This window comes from Xyrauchen texanus, chromosome 16 (genome assembly GCF_025860055.1).
Source record: "Xyrauchen texanus isolate HMW12.3.18 chromosome 16, RBS_HiC_50CHRs, whole genome shotgun sequence".
Lineage (NCBI taxonomy): Eukaryota > Metazoa > Chordata > Actinopteri > Cypriniformes > Catostomidae > Xyrauchen > Xyrauchen texanus.
Window position 1 is genome coordinate 16926641 of NC_068291.1, and position 18103 is coordinate 16944743.

Consider the following 18103-nt stretch of genomic DNA (forward strand, 5'->3'; position numbering starts at 1 on the left):
CATGAGATCAGGCTCAAATTCTTATCTGGATTAGAATCAGGAGTTGAAATACAGTATAAATCCCCCTCACAAATTTGACTCTTATTGGTAGATGTGGGATATATTTGTTTATTATGTATCCAGGCACAGCATGACACCCTTTTACTTTTGCTGCACTCAGGTAAGGATGACATGGAGATGTGTGAGCTAAGTCTAGAGGAGACTGGGCTTACACGAAAGCGTGGAGCAGAGATTCTGCCACGGCAGTTTGAAGAGATCTGGGAGCGCTGTGGAGGAATCCAATACCTGAGAAACGCCATCGAAAGCAAGCAAGCTCGACCAACCTACGCAACCGCCATGCTCCAGAATCTCCTTAAATAAAGATAACCCATTTTTCTTTATAATTTCACAATGTCTATGCACATCTAGAAGTAAATAGTAAAGATAGTGAAGATAGTAGATAATAAAGCTGTGTAGCTAAAAATCAAAGGGCTTTTCTTCATGGTGGGCTTTCAGATGTTTTCACCAGAGGCTTTTTAAACTTACTAGTTTAGCGAACTCTAGTGAAAGTGATTGCTGTCCGATTTACTGTTTGTTTGTTTGTAGTTTGTTATGAATTTTGCTGTGAACTTAGAAACCAGTTTTCATACAAATCTGAGCCTTGCTTGAACCTGTTGCTCAGCGATGCCTTAAGATTCTCAGACCAGATTTATATCTCATTTAATAGGAATGTTATGAGAAAATCACACCTGCTTAAACCTAATATGAAATTGAAAAAAGAAATGCTCATACTGTAAATACCAAGTAATAATCTTGATGAAAGACCTAGTTACAAAAATGTGCTATAGACAATTCAGTAAAACTACACTAAAACAATTCATGGCACATGCCTTTGTCCTAATTCAGTCTCATTGTTATACTTAAATCTCATTATAGGACTTGCACTTAAATGGCCATTACTGCAGAGCAACATTGAATATAGTCAAAGTAACTATAATCTATTTAGATCATGAGGGCAAAGGCTAAAGAGGAACATGCACTGGAATCCATTATGTTTTGTCCCTTGTAAATGAGGTAATAGATCTAGCTGTACAAGATAACTGCAGTGTCATTTCCTAAAAATGCACCATTCATTATTGCCTTACATATACTTGATTATTTATTAATTTTGTAAACGCATTTCAAATAAGCTTAAGTTCATAAGGAATTAGTCACTGCTGTCATGCATGGTTTTGCTTAGCAATTTTGTACTTAAATCATATGGTAATATGCTAAAGGACAGATTCATTTCTGTTCAGTGAAGTGATAATGGCACTATTGTTAATGATTTGCTGTGAATTCTGTGGTGTGTGTGGTAGATTTCAGTTGACCTCTTATTTTTACATTTATTTATACACCAACTCAAGGAAATGTTTAGATTAAATTAGCTTGTAATCTTATGTGTCTTGCTATGCTGTTCGCTGGCTTTGTTTTATCTCATTTTGATTAAAAATTATGGAAATGGCAATAACTTTCCAAACACATTCATTTGAAAAACGTGGCATAGACAAAATTGCTGCATTTGAGTTTGCAATCATTATTCAGACTTATTCATATGCTGTTAGTATTCTCCATTTTCATGCTTTGAGCCCTTTCTAAATGAACTAATGTCATCTCAAACTGTCAATTCATGAATATTGTAATTATTAATTATTTGTTTCTTGTCTGTCAATTTATCTTTTTTGTGTTTGGGTTAAATACACTCCGATTTTCTCATTTTTGACTTGCAACTCATCCTCCAATCACTGTGCTAGACCAGAATAAACACATTCCATTTAAATGGTGAGTTATATGTTGTACTTTTTATGGATGAAATCAATTTTCCTCAATTGTATATCCGGTTTCATTTGGAATTGGCTGTAATGTGCAATTAACATACTGACAATGCAATTTAAATGGCTTCAGTTGAAATGTAAATGAGTAACTGTATCCGAAATATTCTACCAACTTTTTCCAGTTTAATGTAAAAAACAAGAAATCATTCCCATACTTCTGTATTTTTGTCAATTGATTGGTGGGGAACGTGTAAAATTTAAATAATAACCACAAAAATGTACAAAATACATTCAGATACATTCAGTCAAGAGGTTACTGTTTAAAGAAATAATCTATTTTGTATTTAAGAGACCACCCAGTGTATCCATTTGTAAATAAATGCCTCATTGTGATGGAGGAAACACACCTATGACAAGGGTTCAAAACATCCAACACATATTACAATGTCTCAAATAATACATTGTTGTGCAGGTGCAATTAAACATTGCGTCGAGAATTATCTAAATGATTATTTAATTTAGTTACAAATACCTATTTTGAAGGTGCTCCTTCAGTTGTTCCTTATTTGAAGGGTATGGCTGATCCTTGAATAGGGTGGTTGAACCATAAACTCACCAAATGTCTACAAGAACCAGCAAAGTCGAGTTGGCTTGAATAACACTGAAGAGCTTTGGTGCCATTTTGATTTTAAAAATAGAGTATGGACATCATAAAACTGTCACTTCAAATCCTTCACTATCAGGACTCCGAAAAAGACAGCAAGAGGACCGGCTGGACTTCTGCCATGCCTGTAATACAACATGAGAAAAACATCTAGAAAACACTAGAAATACTCAAAGCATACATATAAAATAATATGTGCAATTGTTTACTGTAGTGCCATAAAAGCGCACTACAATCCTGTAAGAACACAATTCTGTAAGGCCTTCCCCAAAGTAAATGTGCACATTTTTGTGCGAGTGTGTGCAAAACATTTAAACAGAAAGAAATAGTAACAGTAGAATATTAATATATATTATTAATACTATATGTTTAAAAAGATGTACACTGAAATGAGAAGAAGACTTTAGTTCAATAGAGTCTAGTCAACTATATTGCTTGCGGAATTAAGGATGTAATGTTTAATTCAGTTAAGAGGTCATGTGACAACAATGTAGCATACTATTAGTATTTGCTTATACTTGCATAATGTGTAAAGTTTCAGATACTACTTTTTTTTTTTACATAGAGTGTATGATTTCACCCAGTATTAGAGTGTGCTACCTGTTTTTGTAGTAAGTAGGGTATTGAACTGTTAGCTTAGTAACATGTTAATGTCAGAATTTGCTGTGAAAGTCATCATTAGATCATTCAACACATCATTAGACAGGTCACCTAGTGAGTCATTGATTTTGAGACACATCCAATGTCTTAATGTTTCAGTTGCAAAGCTCATGTCTTGATTAATATTCAATTGTTTACATGTGCTACATACTTAACAGTGCCAATTGGAAAATTCTACTGGAGGACTATAGACAAAAGGATTTCTTTCAGGCATAATCAATGTGTTATATTAAGTCACAAATTCATGAATAAGCATCTTATCATGCTTACAAATAATGCTTAACATTTAAAGGAGAGTTCAATTGACAGCATTTATGGCATAATGTTGATTACTGCTAAAATAATTTTAACTTGTCTCAATTGTTATTTAAAATATAAATAATTCACAATAAAAAATTGGTTATTGTAAGGCACTCAACGGCCCCATTCCCAATGGAAGTTTTAATCAAATATTTGTCATGGATTTCATTGTATTTTATTGAGAATATTAATGGAATTGAAAATGATGGTAGGAACGATAACATTTCAAAGAAATCCACTTTAATAATATTATTTCTTCTTCTATGTGAAGGTCCAGTTGAAATTTTGGTGGGAACGTTTTGTCATCTTGACATGATAAATCAAGCTGTATTGGAGTTAACATCAAAATGGGTGGTTTTGCACCCCAGCTGCTTACACCAAAGGCTTACTTTGAGGAATTAGCCATCGTACCTCATTATGTGGTATACACTGATGAAAATCGACCATTTCTGACACTAAATTTTCCGATCTTCTGGTGTACAGTTGTCTGGGGATCTGGCAATGGAAAAACAGACTACCATTAATCTTCAAAAATGTCCCGTGGACGCATGGTCTTGTCAAGCAAAGAAGCCAGGTACATTTTTGGCACTACGTGTTAATCCAGACTGTCCTTACTTTGAAGAGCAAAACATCTGTTGGTGAAAAAAGTTACTGATTATCATTCATATTAATTAGTTTGGACAACTACAGATGCACTAGTCTAAGATGTAAAACTCACGCTGTTTATTATTTCTAGTATCCTCCTAGGAATATTATGCCTTTATCTGAATATTATGAATATTATCGTACATCTTTGAACAAGGCTGTAACCTATCTGACAACTTTGTAGGCATTTAGCATACAACAATTTGACATCACCAAAATCGACGAAACAGCTTTGATAATTTTACTCTAATAGCTATTTTGTATATGATGAGGATACTGATGTGTGGATTTAGCTGATGTGGTCTTTTCTGGTCAAAGAGTACAAACAGCCGATTCACCAAAAACAATGTTGTCTATTTTAGGCGTTATTTTAGTTATGCTAACCTATTGCAATTTGTGTCCATTCTACGCATTTATTTGTCATTTTCTGTAAGTTTAAGCTTTATTGTCTTTATTAACAGTATTTTTCTTACTGTAGGTGATATAGGCAATCAGCTGTTCAGTTACTATAGGCTACTGGGAATACAAGCTCTGGTTAGTGACTATGTTAGCAAAGCTCTTATTCACAAACTGCCCTGAAAACAGGAAGGGTTAATGTGTCCTGTCCACAAAATACATAATAAAGGACTTGTGATTTGATCAGAAACATATTGTTGAGGTTAGTACAGCTCATGACATTGATTAAAAAGATAATTTACCCCAAAATAAAAATTCTGTCACCATTTACTCTACGTCATGTTATTCCAAACCAGTATGGCTGAGTTCGTAATGGCAGAACTAGCAAGAGTAGTGTGGTAGATTGCCATTCCGAACTTGGCCAAATACTTTCTTATGGAAGAGCAATTCCAGCATGACGGATGTGATATTTGCAGGGAAAAATTCAAATTTAACATAACATATAAAGTACTCATGACCATCCACCCCAAAATATATGCCCTTAGTCTCAGCCAACATTCACTTTAATTTCTTTCTTTTCTTACAATGAAAGCGAATGGTTACTGTGGCTGCCATTCTGCTTAACATCTCTGTTTTTGTTCCACAGAACACAAAAGAAAGAAAGTTCTATAGGTTTGGATCAACATCAGGATGAGTAAATGATGACAGAATTGTCCTTTTTGGGTGAACTATCCATTTATATAGATCATTAAGAATACTATCTTTGCTGAACACTTTACCTCAATACTAAGCTGTATACTTACAAGTGAGCGAAATGTGCCTTGGTCTGATTGTTGTAAGGAACATGAATCAGAGCTCATGGGACAGAGGATGCTCGACACATGTGTTAAGACCCCATCATCATTCTCAAAAACTGGATTTATTCTCATAGTATTACCAAAGGGGAATGGAGATTGTGAACGCCTATAATGTAAAGAATACCAACGTGTTTAAAACAGGTCACGCCACTGCAAATCCATATCTGTAAAAAATAAAGTAACTTCTAAAAAGGAACAGAAAAAAAGCCCTTCTTACACAAGCGTCAATGTCTTTCTGGTCCGTATACATTTCTTGTTAATGAAAATCAAGATGCCAATTACAACACAAACCACTGAGAGGCTTCCCACCATGCAGGCTACGAAAAGGAGAGGGTCAATTGGCACAGACACCAGTTCATTGCAGCGTTCTCCGTGGTAGTGCCAAAATTTACCTAAAGGACATCTAAAAATGAAGAAAACATGTTAGAAAATGTGAGTCTTGTAGCAATACTGTTGAACTCTACAGGGTTCAAATGGTCATGGAAAACCAGATCATTTTTAATTTATAATTTCCAGTCCTGGATCAACCATGGAAATGAATAACGTCTAAAAGGTCAATGAAAAGTAATGTAAATCCCTATAGTGAATATAAATTCTTCTAGTTATCATAGAAATTCTGTAGTAAAAGGTGTGAGGACTCTGACTGTAAAGGCCCCATTATACTCGTGATAATGTTCTTCTTTTTTCTTTGCTCAGGGGTAGAAAGAAGTTCAAGACAGCTGAGCAATAGCATACTGTCTGCGAACATTCAGACAACAAGGGCCACACTGCTGTGGGAGGCATTTAGAGGAGCATTTAAATATGAGGATGAACAAGACTAGGTAAAATATTAACTAATATGTGCTATCAATGACTTCATGCCTCATTATATGAGTAGAATTCACATTGATCAGTAAAATAAGATGTTTTAAACACTCAATGATGATAAAAGTAATATTTATGCAGTGGATATTTTGTAATTTGTCTTTACATGTGTTTACATTTTGCATTCATGCTACTAATGCACTCACGTGCTATATGCAGCCATAATATGCACTGGCACTTATAATTTATAATGACACTGATACTACTGCAAAGATGGGTGTATAAAAGAGTGTTAATGGGCAGAATACAAACCAAAAGAATGATGGTTAGAGCAGCCTTTCTCAAAGTGGGTGCCGCGGCACACTGGGGTGCCCCCTGACTGTGTCAGGGGTGCCACCAAAAAATTACGTAGGCTAAAAAAATAAATAAAAATCTGACATTTCATATATAAATATATTTGAATTTACATAAATACATTCTTCTTCTTTTTAAACATATGAACGTATTAATAAATTGTAAATTCATTTTAGATAAATATATATATTTATATATATATATATATAATTAACCATAAAAATCCGTCTCACAAGACCGAAGCAAGACACACACACAACTTGACGCAAGTGACGCAACCCACAGCAACGCGTTATAGCAACAACACCTCAGACTGACAGAAACGTAAAAATAAACGTGAATTTAGGCCACTTTTAGTATCTCTGGTGCATTTTTTAACATGCATCTTTTTCTTATCGTATTGTATATATATTTCTTTCATGTCTGCCCCTTTTTATTTTATTTTAACTGCATCCTGCACTTCATTTTAGTTCTCCTGGTCTGGATTTGTTGTTGGGTTCTTGTATTGGGCGGTCCACCTCTTACGGTTTTATGGCATTTGTGTCTCTGATTAATTATTTAGTGAATTACTTTGCAAACCTGTGTTTTTAAAGGTGCTATAAAGTTGTTATTATTATTGTTATTGTTATCTACAGTTCGTATTATGCTCTGTTCATTACTGTTCTGTCTAAATAAACAGGACATTTGCATTTACATTTGGGTTATGCAGTGTTTTTAAATTATATTTTACACTGGGGTGCCTTGAGATTTTATGCACTTTTGAAAGGTGCCCTGACTGAAAAAAGTTTGAGAAAGGCTGGGTTAGAGGCATATCTCACTTTGGGCAGATGTGTGAATGGCTTTCGGCTGCAGACAGTGACATGAATGAAGCAGCATATTAAACAACAGAGTAGATTTGGTTCCTTTTGTAGACTAATACACATACAGTAGACTAATAAAAAAAAAAATAACATGGCATGTTCTTGGAAAAAGTCTCTATGCAAACATAGAGATGTTGGTAAGTTTGCATCTGCTCAGCAACTCTTCACACATGTTAACTGACTGGGGAAATGAATCTGAAGCAAATGTCCACCTCAGTTTAGGTGGAGCTCCAGGTGACACTATGGCCAGAGTTGATTTTTCAAGTGTGCTATTTGCATTTGGAATCTGTTGCTGTCAACTCTCAATATGAGATCCAAAGAGCTGTCACTATCAGTGAAGCAAGCCATCATTAGGCTGAAAAATCAAAACAAACCCATCAGAGAGATAGCAAAAACATTAGGTATGGCCAAATCAACTGTTTGGAACATTCTTAAAGAGAAAGAACGCACCGGTGAGCTCAGCAACACCAAAAGACCCGGAAGACCACGGAAAACAACTGTGGTGGATGACCGAAGATTTCTTTCCCTGGTGAAGAAAACACCCTTCACAACAGTTGGCCAGATCAAGAACACTCTCCAGGAGGTAGGTGTATGTGTGTCAAAGTCAACAATCAAGAGAAGACTTCACCAGAGTGAATACAGAGGGTTCACCACAAGATGTAAACCATTGGTGAGCCTCAAAAACAAGAAGGCCAGATTAGAGTTTGCCAAACAACATCTAAAAAAGCCTTCACAGTTCTGGAACAACATCTTATGGACAGATGAGACAAAGATCAACTTGTACCAGAGTGATGGGAAGAAAAGAGTATGGAGAAGGAAAGGAACTGCTCATGAACCAAAGCATACCACCTCATCAGTGTAGCATGGTGGTGGTAGTGTCATGGCGTGGGCATGTATGGCTGCCAATGGAACTTTCGGCAATATTATCTGCTCATATTCAGCCAAATGCTTCAGAACTCATTGGACGGCACTTCACAGTACAGATGGACAATGACCTGAAGCATACTGCAAAAGCAACCAAAGAGTTTTTTAAGGGAAAGAAGTGGAATGTTATGCAATGGCCAAGTCAATCACCTGACCTGAATCCGATTGAGCATGCATTTCACTTGCTGAAGACAAAACTGAAGGGAAAATGCCCCAAGAACAAGCAGGAACTGAAGACAGTTGCAGTAGAGGCCTGGCAGAGCATCACCAGGGATGAAACCCAACGTCTGGTGATGTCTATGCGTTCCAGACTTCAGGCTGTACTTAACTGCAAAGGATTTGCAACCAAGTATTAAAAAGTGAAAGTTTGATTTATGATTGTTAATCTGTCCCATTACTTTTGGTCCCTTAAAAAGTGGGAGGCACATATACAAACTGTTGTAATTCCTACACCGTTCATCTGATTTGGATGTAAATACCCTAAAATTAAAGCTGAAAGTCTGCAGTTAAAGCACATCTTGTTCGTTTCATTTCAAATCCATTGTGGTGGTGTATAGAGCCAAAAAGATTAGAATTGTGTCGATGTCCCAATATTTATGGACCTGACTGTAGTTGATTAATAAGGCAAAGTAGTCGATACACAAGTAAGCAGTCCGACAAGGCAAATAGAGCAAAACAGTAATCCAGAAATCAGTAATCCAAAAAGACAGACAATGGTATAAATGCTTGGTAAGGCAGTTAAACTGGCAATACCTCAGAACGTGACATTGAATAAGCATGACTTTATATATGGTACAAACAGGATGTCACCACAGAAGAAACGGTTTGTGTCAGTATTCGGGAGAGGGCTCCCTCTGGCGGTTGGCTGAAAGGATAGCAGCATCATTAGTTACAGAACCCCCCCTCTATGTACAACTCCCAGTGTTCTTCTTGGCCATCCCCTTGATCGTGGTGCAGGAAAATTCATGTGTGCTTGGTGGAAGTCTCGGATCCAGTATGTCCTTAGTGACTACCCACAATCTCTCTGCATCTGGCCCCCTTGATGACGTGAGTCTATGATCTCTCTGACCATGTAAGGAGGTGATCCGTCGATCTACATGGGAGGTGGAGGCTCAGGATCCATGGTTCCGGGGCCAGATGTTGGGTGAACAGTTTCCATAATGACACATGGAAAGGAGAGATGCGGTAGTTAGTAGGCAGCTCCAGTCGGTAAGTTACAGGATTGATCTGTTTAACAATTCTGAACGGACCGACATACCTGGGGCGGAGTAGCTGTAACTTGAGGTCACGTGTAGATAGCCAGACTCTCTGGCCAGGTTGATAGTCGGGGTGGAGACACCTCCGTCGATCAGCTTGGATCTGTTGGGCCCGAACAGCCCGCTGCAATCTGACGTGCACTGCTGTCCCACACCTGCTCGCTCTGCCTGATCCAGTCATCCACCTCTGGCACTGTAGAGGGTTCACCCAACCAAGGGAAAATAGGAGGTTGGTATCCCAGCACACATTGGAAAGGAGTTAGTCCCATAGAGGAGTGAGTGAGGGAATTCTGGTCATATTCTGCCCATGGTAGGAATCACTCCAATTCTGCTGCTCTCAGCTGAAATAGGTCTGAGATATCTGCCTATTTCTTGGTTCAGCCTCTCCACCTGTCCATTTTCCTGAGGATGATATCCTGACGTGAGGCTGATGTTGATGTCAAGCTGCTTGCAGAAGGCCTGCCAGACTCTGGAGGTGAACTGGGGTCCTCGATCAGACACAATGACCTCTGGTAGGCCATAGTTCCTGAAAACTTGATGGAACAGAGAGATAGCGGTCTCCATGGCAATGGCTTCTGTCATTGATTACAAAGATTGTAGTATACCCATTGGAGTTTGGCAGATCAGTGATGAAGTCAACAGACAAGTGGGACCAGAGTCTCTCAGGGATAGGCAGTGATTGTAAGAGGCCAGCTGGCAGTTCTCTGGGGGTCTTTGACTGTGCACACACTTGACATGCCTTAACATAGATGGTTACATCATTCAGTGTAGGCCACCAGAATGAGTTACGTACTAAGTTAATAGTTCTCTGGATGCCAGGGTGTCCAGTGCTGAGGGAGGCATGGATCCATTGGATCGTTCTTTGGCAAAGTGTATATGGTACATAATGCTTGGTAGGAGAGCATTCAGGTGGTGCAGGGTATGTTTGTTGGGCTCTTTGAATTTCTTCCATGATATCCCAACTTATAGGTGCAATAATGATGGAAGGTGGTAGGATGGATTCATCTCGAGGTAATCTGTGAGGAGGATTGTGACGACAGGAAAGAGCATCAGCTTTGCTGTCTTGCTGCCAGGGCAGTAGGTGACTGTGAATTGGAATCTTGTGAAGACGGACCATCGGGCTTGTCGTGGATTTAGTAGTTTTGCTTCCTTTTGGTCAGTAAATGCCTACATTGTTGATGATCACGTTCGCAAACCCTTGCATTTTTCCTCTACATCCCTGCGATCCCCACTGAAATCAATGGATTTGCAGTTTTCTCTGACACAGCATAAATCTTAGGGCGCCTACACTCTAGGGAAATGTGAAAGGTCAGTTTGGAAGGCCTTTACTAGAGAGAAGAGGTGGTTCAGTTTGAAAACAAGCAGCAATCCAGTTGCTAAGATAGCTATATAAAGATAGCTATCTAAAATATAACTTTTTGACAATGTACCAGTAAACACAGAAACACTTTTCCTGGTTCTCCTTCTACAATAACTGTCTTCGTAGGCTGGCAGGAAAATAAAATAAAGGACAGGGAATGAACAAACCGCATGTATGAGTTAGTCTTCCATGTTTTTTTATCTTAGCTCGTCCCACCTTTCCAAAATTGAAAATGCCTACTTCAGAGTGTGTTGCAGCAAGTCTAGCTTTTTTCAGCATCTCGCACAGTAGTGCCATGTTTTTTAGACACCGTATCAGATAAAAAAAGAAAATAAACTTTTAAAAGTGTATCTCAAAACCAACCTAGTCTCATCAAATGAACATACTATAACTACATTTTTGGAAAATATTTTAAGGCTTGTATTACAGACCCACCTACATTTACACACTTAATCCAATGCGATTGACTTCCATGGTAGCTCTCATAATAGAGTATTGGACTTTGGACTTGGAGCCCATACCTCGAACTGTGACAGGGCAGAGGGCGGGGCCGGGTCGTGTCAGGTCGTGATTATACACACCCGGTCCCTTATCAGGCTAATTAAGCCTCTGAGTGGATATAGGCTGACTGCGGAAGGTGGTGCGACAAGAGAGAGATTGTTTACGTTCAGCCTCCTTGGCCGTCTAAATCCCTTTACACGATCCAAGCCAAGGATGCACGAAACGAAACTAAAAGTGAAGCGAAAGTGCCATGGAAGTGACACAAAATTACGTGGTTGCTTCAGTAAATGTGCTTTTCATGTCTAATTTGCTTTTAAAACACTATAGTTTATGTTTAGGTGTTGGTTTCGGGTAAAGATGTCTGTTTTGTTGTCCTCTGATTTATCTTTTAGAAAACTACTGGATAGGTTTAGGTTAGGGAGGCACGTTTTCCTCAAAACATCCATCTAATATTCACCGTAAAAACCTTGTCTGATTACAACATAATTTCACTCGCTTGTGGAACCCACCTCTGGACATTTCACATGGAAACTGCCGCCAAATGTGAAAAGAAATACATAGATTTGGTTTGCAAACATTTAGCCATTGTCACATAAATTTCATGAGATCAGGCAGCTCAAAACACCTGCGTTCTGTTAAGGCCAAAGTATACTTGTTTTTTTCTCGTGCGTGGAGCAAATTCTGTCATTAGTACAGTACGTGCAGACTGTCCGCATGCAGCCTAGTTTTTCTAGACACACAAATAGCCATCAGCACATATTCCTGCCATTGACTCTACTAAAAAGTTTCACAAAGCTGTCGTAGTGTGCATGCTGAATGCGCCTGTACAGGCTTGCAATCAAAGTATACAAAGTATACCATTTCCTTCATATGTGTGGCACTGCCTCTAACTTTTTGTAGTGCAAGAACATGTTTGGTCTGAAAGGTTTCTTAGAATAGCAGCAGCTCTTCAATACATAGTTTCGTAGAGATTTTCTTTCTCCAAATTGTTCCTCATACTGGAAATTCCTAGACTTCAGCATTATCTAAAACATTTAGAGGTGATGTTAACATACCTGCAGGTAGCTCCATGTCCTGGTATGATCTCACACAGGCCTCCATGTAGACAGTATTCCGGCTGTAGGTCACAGATGCTCGTGCAGGGAAGGCCATTCATCGTACTATAGCCTGGATCACAGAGACACTCGGGCTCTGTTGTTAGAGTGTTTACCATGCAGCGAGAGAAATCGTTGCACGCCATAAACCTACACGGATCACCGTGATCTGCTGGCGAAGACAATGAGGTTTGACTATTTGGTTTAAAATACTTACGTCCAGACAGACAAAGAGACTTAAAGACTTAATACATGTGTGCTGATCCCTTTACGTTAATGTAGATGCCTTTGTTTACACTTCTTAATGAAGAGCAACCATATGTCTCTTTTTAGACATTGGACATCTTTCACTGCAAGAAGGCCAGTTTATAATTTTCATGTGGGCCCTAACAAAAATTCTGAATTTACCGCAAATTTGCCACTGATTATTTTCACATCCAAATGAGCTATGTGGCAAACCTTCGGAAAATTGTCCATTGTTGCCAAAGGTTTGCTGTAAGTTCACTACTACCAGTGAAGAGCTGCAAACTTCTGACAAATAAACAAACTAAAACTGGTTCATGCTGGTTCATGTTGTTCACCAGCAAAAACATTCAAATCCACCCCAAAAATTCTATCGTCATTTGCTCATCCTCTTTTGTTTCGAACCAATATGACATTCATTCTTCCATGAAACACAAAAGGATATGTTAGGCTCTGACATAATTCTTTGTCATCAAATGGAAATGAGATTAAATGAAAGTTATTGGTAACATAGGCCAGAGACAGTTTAGCAGAGATGGACCACTGGTATTAAAATGAATGGGATAAATTGGAACAGCCAGCAGATGTAGAAAGAATGTCCTGCCTTACAGGTAAAATAACCAAACACCTTTCAGATACAGATCGCACTGTCAATCAGTTAGCTAAAAACGCCTGAAAATAGTGTTTTTATGGTGATCTGAGATAAAGAAGCAAAGTTGGTGATACCATTGTAGTCAGATTTCACTGCTGATTGTAAATATGTTCTTTGATCGTAATCTTGACCAACCAATTTGGAGATATCAGTTATTCCACATTCATGTAGATATTAGCCATACTTTTATGCCACTTGCTGCCCAGGGCATTCCAAAGATGGCTGCCGAGTGGACTGACTTGCTTTGAATGGTACTTTGCAGAGACTAACATCTTCTGTTTTGTTCCACAGAAGAATGAAAGTCATATGGGTTTGGAACAACATGAGGGGGAGCTTTTTGTGAACTATCTCTGTAGGAAGCCTGGTGGATACACCAGCATACCAGTATCCAAAACAACATATGTTGGTGACCCACAATGCTGGTCTTTTCAACAGGGTTACCTGCTTCCACATCCACTGATTGTGAGTCGATTTCCATGTCCAGTCCCTTAGACGCAGCACTGCAGAAGTCCTCAAGTATGCAGTGTACCATCTCCGTAACATTGTTTGGAAATGGTTTGGCTAATTTCATCTTGCTATTGACAACAACACTGCCATTCCTGAAGTTCAGAATCTCCAGCTCTTTAAATCCAGTCAGGTTGGACTGTAGATATGGCATGAGCTGAGGAAAAAGAGGTATAAAAGTTGAATGAGAGATTACGACTTTTCTTTCATCATAGCTGACTTGTGACTGGTTAATTGTGCATGAACGTAATGCAGCTCTGATGCAAAACCTTTGGAATTGTCAATTCAAAAGCAATTGCTCGACTTCTGAGACTGAAAGATTTGCCTGGTGTCTGTCTCTCATCCTATTACAATATGCTAAAATCTTTTCAATGCTCATTTCACTCCGCACGAGGAGGGCCATTTACAGATAAAGATGGTTGTTCAGGAGAAATAGGGCGTAGCAGCTCAGTCATCCATCTTTGCTCAAGATTTCAAGAGTCTGATTGCACCACTCACACAATGAAGATATCATATATGCATAAAGACATGCCTGACTTATTAGCATTCTGAAAATATTAATCTCTCAAATGTTTGATTAAAAGTGTGAAATTAATACTAGATTTTTACATTTTCAAAGGATAATAGGAATGGTGCTGTCCTGTGCAAACATTTGCTGCCAGGATGTTGCAGTATGGTTGCTAAGGGGTTCTGAGTTACATGCAGAACATTAATACTTAGTCTTAGGAGTTTGTTAAAATCTCTAACCCTGAATATGAGCAATAGTTCCCTTAAGGGGGCATTCACACAGAATGTGTTTTTGTTTCTTCTAAGTAAAGGTGTGCTAGACAGACTTCTTTGTATGAAAGCTAATTTCTGCCACATGGAAACAAAAATAAAATAAAATAATGATTAAATTATGAGTTCCCTATCTGTCACTCACAAGAAGTTGTATCGATGTTCCTCCTCTCTCACTACCTTCAATGATGGGGCAGCCAGGGGGTACATCCAAGGCCTGTAAGTCCACGTCATCCTTGACAGCCAAGGCTTACAGTTCTGCTGGACAGGCCACCTTCGCCCTGCATGCTATGGCCCTCCTGCAAGTTCACCACGCCAAGGAACTGAAAGAGCTGCACGAGGGTAGTCCTGACACGGGAGTGATGCAGGAGCTGGTCACGGTGCGGGCTCTCAGGCAGGCGAGGTCCACTATGGTGGTCCAGGAGCACCACCTGTGGAGATGGGCGACGCCGCCTCTTTGACACCCCCATCTCTCAAGGTGGCCTGTTCGGCGACATTGCCGAGGACTTTGCCACAGCAGTTCTCGGCAGTCAAGAAGCAGACAGGGGCGCATCCTGCCCTGGCATGATTCCTCCGCCGTTTACTCGCAGTCGAGATCACATGGACAAGGACACTGCCACAGCAGTTCTCGTCAGTCAAGAAGCGGAGATTCCTCTGCCACATACAGGCAGTCGAAATCCAGTACCCCCGTCTGCTCAGAACCCCATCTGCTCGTTGCCGAGGGAATCCGCCAGCGACAAGACAGCCTCGGCGTAGAGCCTCCCACAGGAAGTTGATGCCTTCCGTCCACCGACCCAAGCTCAGGTGGTTCTGATGAGCAACGAGGACGCTAAGCCTCCTCCCCCGTCACTGACCGGTCCGATGGTGGACATGCAGAGTAAGGTAAGTGCTCTAGCGTTTTTCTCAGCACAGCCACAGGTTCATGTGGCATACGTTTCAGCTCGGTAGCAGGCAAGGATGCCGCTGTCTTGTGTGCAGAAATCGCAGTCTTTCTACAGAAGGATGTTAGGAGGTTCAATCCTCCTAGACCATGCCTCTTTCCCTCATGGGATCTCTCTATGGTCCTGCTGGGCCTACAGAGAGCCCTGTTTGAGCCTCAGGAGTCAGTTGAGCTAAAGGCCCTCTCATTGAAGACGACCCTCCTGACTGCTCTCACTTCCATCAAGAGAGTTGGGGACCTGCAGGCGTTCTCTGTCAGCGATATGTGCCTAGAGCACAGTCCAGCATACACTCAGGTGAGACCCCGGCCAGGCTATGTGCCCAAGGTTCCCACTATCCCTTTCAGGGACTAGGAGGTGAGCCTGCAAGCACTTCCCGTGAGGAGGCAGACCCAGCCTTGTCGTTGCTGTGTCCGGTACACACTATGCGTATCTACTTGGACTGCATGGAGAGCTTTAGATGCTCCAAGCAGCTCTTTGTCTGTTTTGGGGGACAGCGGAAGGGTAGGCTGTCTCTAAACAGAGAATGGCCCACTGGATTGTGGATACAATCGCCTTGGCATACCAGGCACAGGGTGTGCCATCCCCCCTGGGAGTACGAACTTCCCTCGGGCAGAGCCTCCTCTGCCACCAGTCGCCACATTTGTAGAGCTCCTTACCTCCGGGTAGGACCTACTATGGGGGCTTCTTTCCACATTTGCCTTATTTTCCACATGTTATCCTCCCCTTCAGGCAGGATGTGGTCTCTGCAGTGTCTTTTCCTATTGGGAAAAAGAACACCTTCCCCGACGTGTATACATCTGGTCCCAGCTGAATGATTTTTCTGTGGGAGAAAAAGAAGAGAAAAGGCCAAAGTGTCTGGCGACTTTGCGACATTCGTGGGGTGTTGGGAAGGTTACGTGGGGGCCGAGTGCACTTGCTACTAGGAAAGCAGTGCCTGCCTGCAACACCAGTCCACATAACACAGTTCAGCTGGTTGTGGCATTTTGTATAGGCACAACTTCGAGTAACCAAGACGATAATTTGATAATAATTACAGTAGATTTAAAGTCATAGTTTTGTGATAGAAAGTCATAATGTGTTATATGAGATTAAAAGACACTTGTAGTAGAAAAAAAAATGTCAGCCTATGTAATGCACAGTTTTATTACCACAGAAGCATGTCAAGTCTTAACTATCCCCAAAATGCAGAATGAGACATTTTTGTCTGTAAGCACTTTTCAACGCAGCTTCATGATTGCTGCAACAAGGAGGATAGCCACAGTCAGATGGCAGATTAATATTGTGGAGGATGACAGTTTAAGAGATTTAATGCCCATTGAAATGAAATGCAACCTATGTGGGGACGAGCTCTTTCTATTAATCAATCTCCCACTTAGACTTTGGGAAACGTTTAATGTTACTTGATTTGGTGCTATTTTAGTGCATTTCTATCTTTATACTCTGGAAGGCTTTGTTTGTAAAATGTTAATTAAGCATTATATAGTTACATATCGTTTTGTTTTCTTTCCAAAGATGGAAATAAATGCATATTGACAGGAAAAGAAGTATAGTGTCAAATTTCAGCACTTTAAAAATCTGCGATTAATTACGATTAAACAAGTATGTGATTAATCACAAATAAAAAATGTAAATCAACTGACAGCACTACTTTTATCTTATAATTATGACTTTGAATCTAATAATTATGAAAAGTTTTTCCTTCGCGTTTTAGAAAGATTTCATGTACAGATGACAATGTTGTCAAAACGATCCCCCTTCACACGGATCCGCAAAAACTACTAAAAATGCTGTATTATGCTTGCCAGGCCAGTACTTGGCAATGTCATTTTGTAATGAAACACTACACGCCTGCGCACATAAGCGTTCTTCCACAGAGTGGTGGTGAATACAAAAAATAAAAATGGCGAAAGGATCGAGCAATTTTGTCTGGACGGACGATGAGGTTGCTTGACCCTGGACTATAAAGCACACCACCTTTTTAAGGAATCCAACTGGTGATCTCATGTTGGTCTGTTTGCCCTTGAGGTAAGGATGAAGTGCTTATGACATCATCGTTTTCACAAATTCACGTTTTTGAATGTTTACACGGAGATGATAACAGCATCATTTCCAAAAACTTGCACTTTGAAACCCATTAGTACAAATTTTTAGGCCCCAAAACACTGTTGTCGTGTAAAGCTCCACTATTCACCATAATGGTAACCCCCCAAAATTTTAACATTAAAGAAACTCTTCTAAATAACACAAAACATTAAACTATAAAAGTCTATCCCTTTATATTTATCTTGCAAAAAGGCACATTATATAACACATTTACTTTCATTTACGCTCGTGGTCGTGTACCATGCAAAGCGTGCCAGGAAATAGAAAAGAACTCCCCTGCCCAGTTTCAGTTACATTTAATTTCCAGTAAATTTAAAGAGACAATTTCATTAAACTCAAAACAATAAAACTATTCAGGTTATTAAAAGGTGTATTTTTCATGAAGAAGAAAGAGACAGTTCTAAATACTCATCAA

General features: G+C 39.6%; 2 protein-coding genes across 2 annotated transcripts in view; one reads left to right on the forward strand and one right to left on the reverse strand.

The window, feature by feature from the left end:
• Window positions 1-1982, forward strand: part of LOC127657046 (unconventional myosin-VI-like) — a 102935-nt gene extending 100953 nt beyond the window's left edge. The window contains exon 32 of the mRNA XM_052145683.1: window positions 161-1982. Coding sequence (XP_052001643.1) covers window positions 161-360 — 200 coding nt within the window. The 3' untranslated portion in view covers window positions 361-1982. The remainder of the gene's footprint in view (window positions 1-160) is intronic.
• Window positions 1983-2038: 56 nt separating this feature from the next.
• The window catches only part of LOC127657047 (interphotoreceptor matrix proteoglycan 1-like), a 47207-nt gene continuing 31142 nt past the window's right edge, over window positions 2039-18103 (reverse strand). The window contains exons 13-18 of the mRNA XM_052145685.1: window positions 13805-14024; window positions 12430-12640; window positions 5533-5718; window positions 5238-5421; window positions 3829-3912; window positions 2039-2582 (exon numbers count right to left, since the gene is read on the reverse strand). Coding sequence (XP_052001645.1) covers window positions 2502-2582; window positions 3829-3912; window positions 5238-5421; window positions 5533-5718; window positions 12430-12640; window positions 13805-14024 — 966 coding nt within the window. The 3' untranslated portion in view covers window positions 2039-2501. The remainder of the gene's footprint in view (window positions 2583-3828; window positions 3913-5237; window positions 5422-5532; window positions 5719-12429; window positions 12641-13804; window positions 14025-18103) is intronic.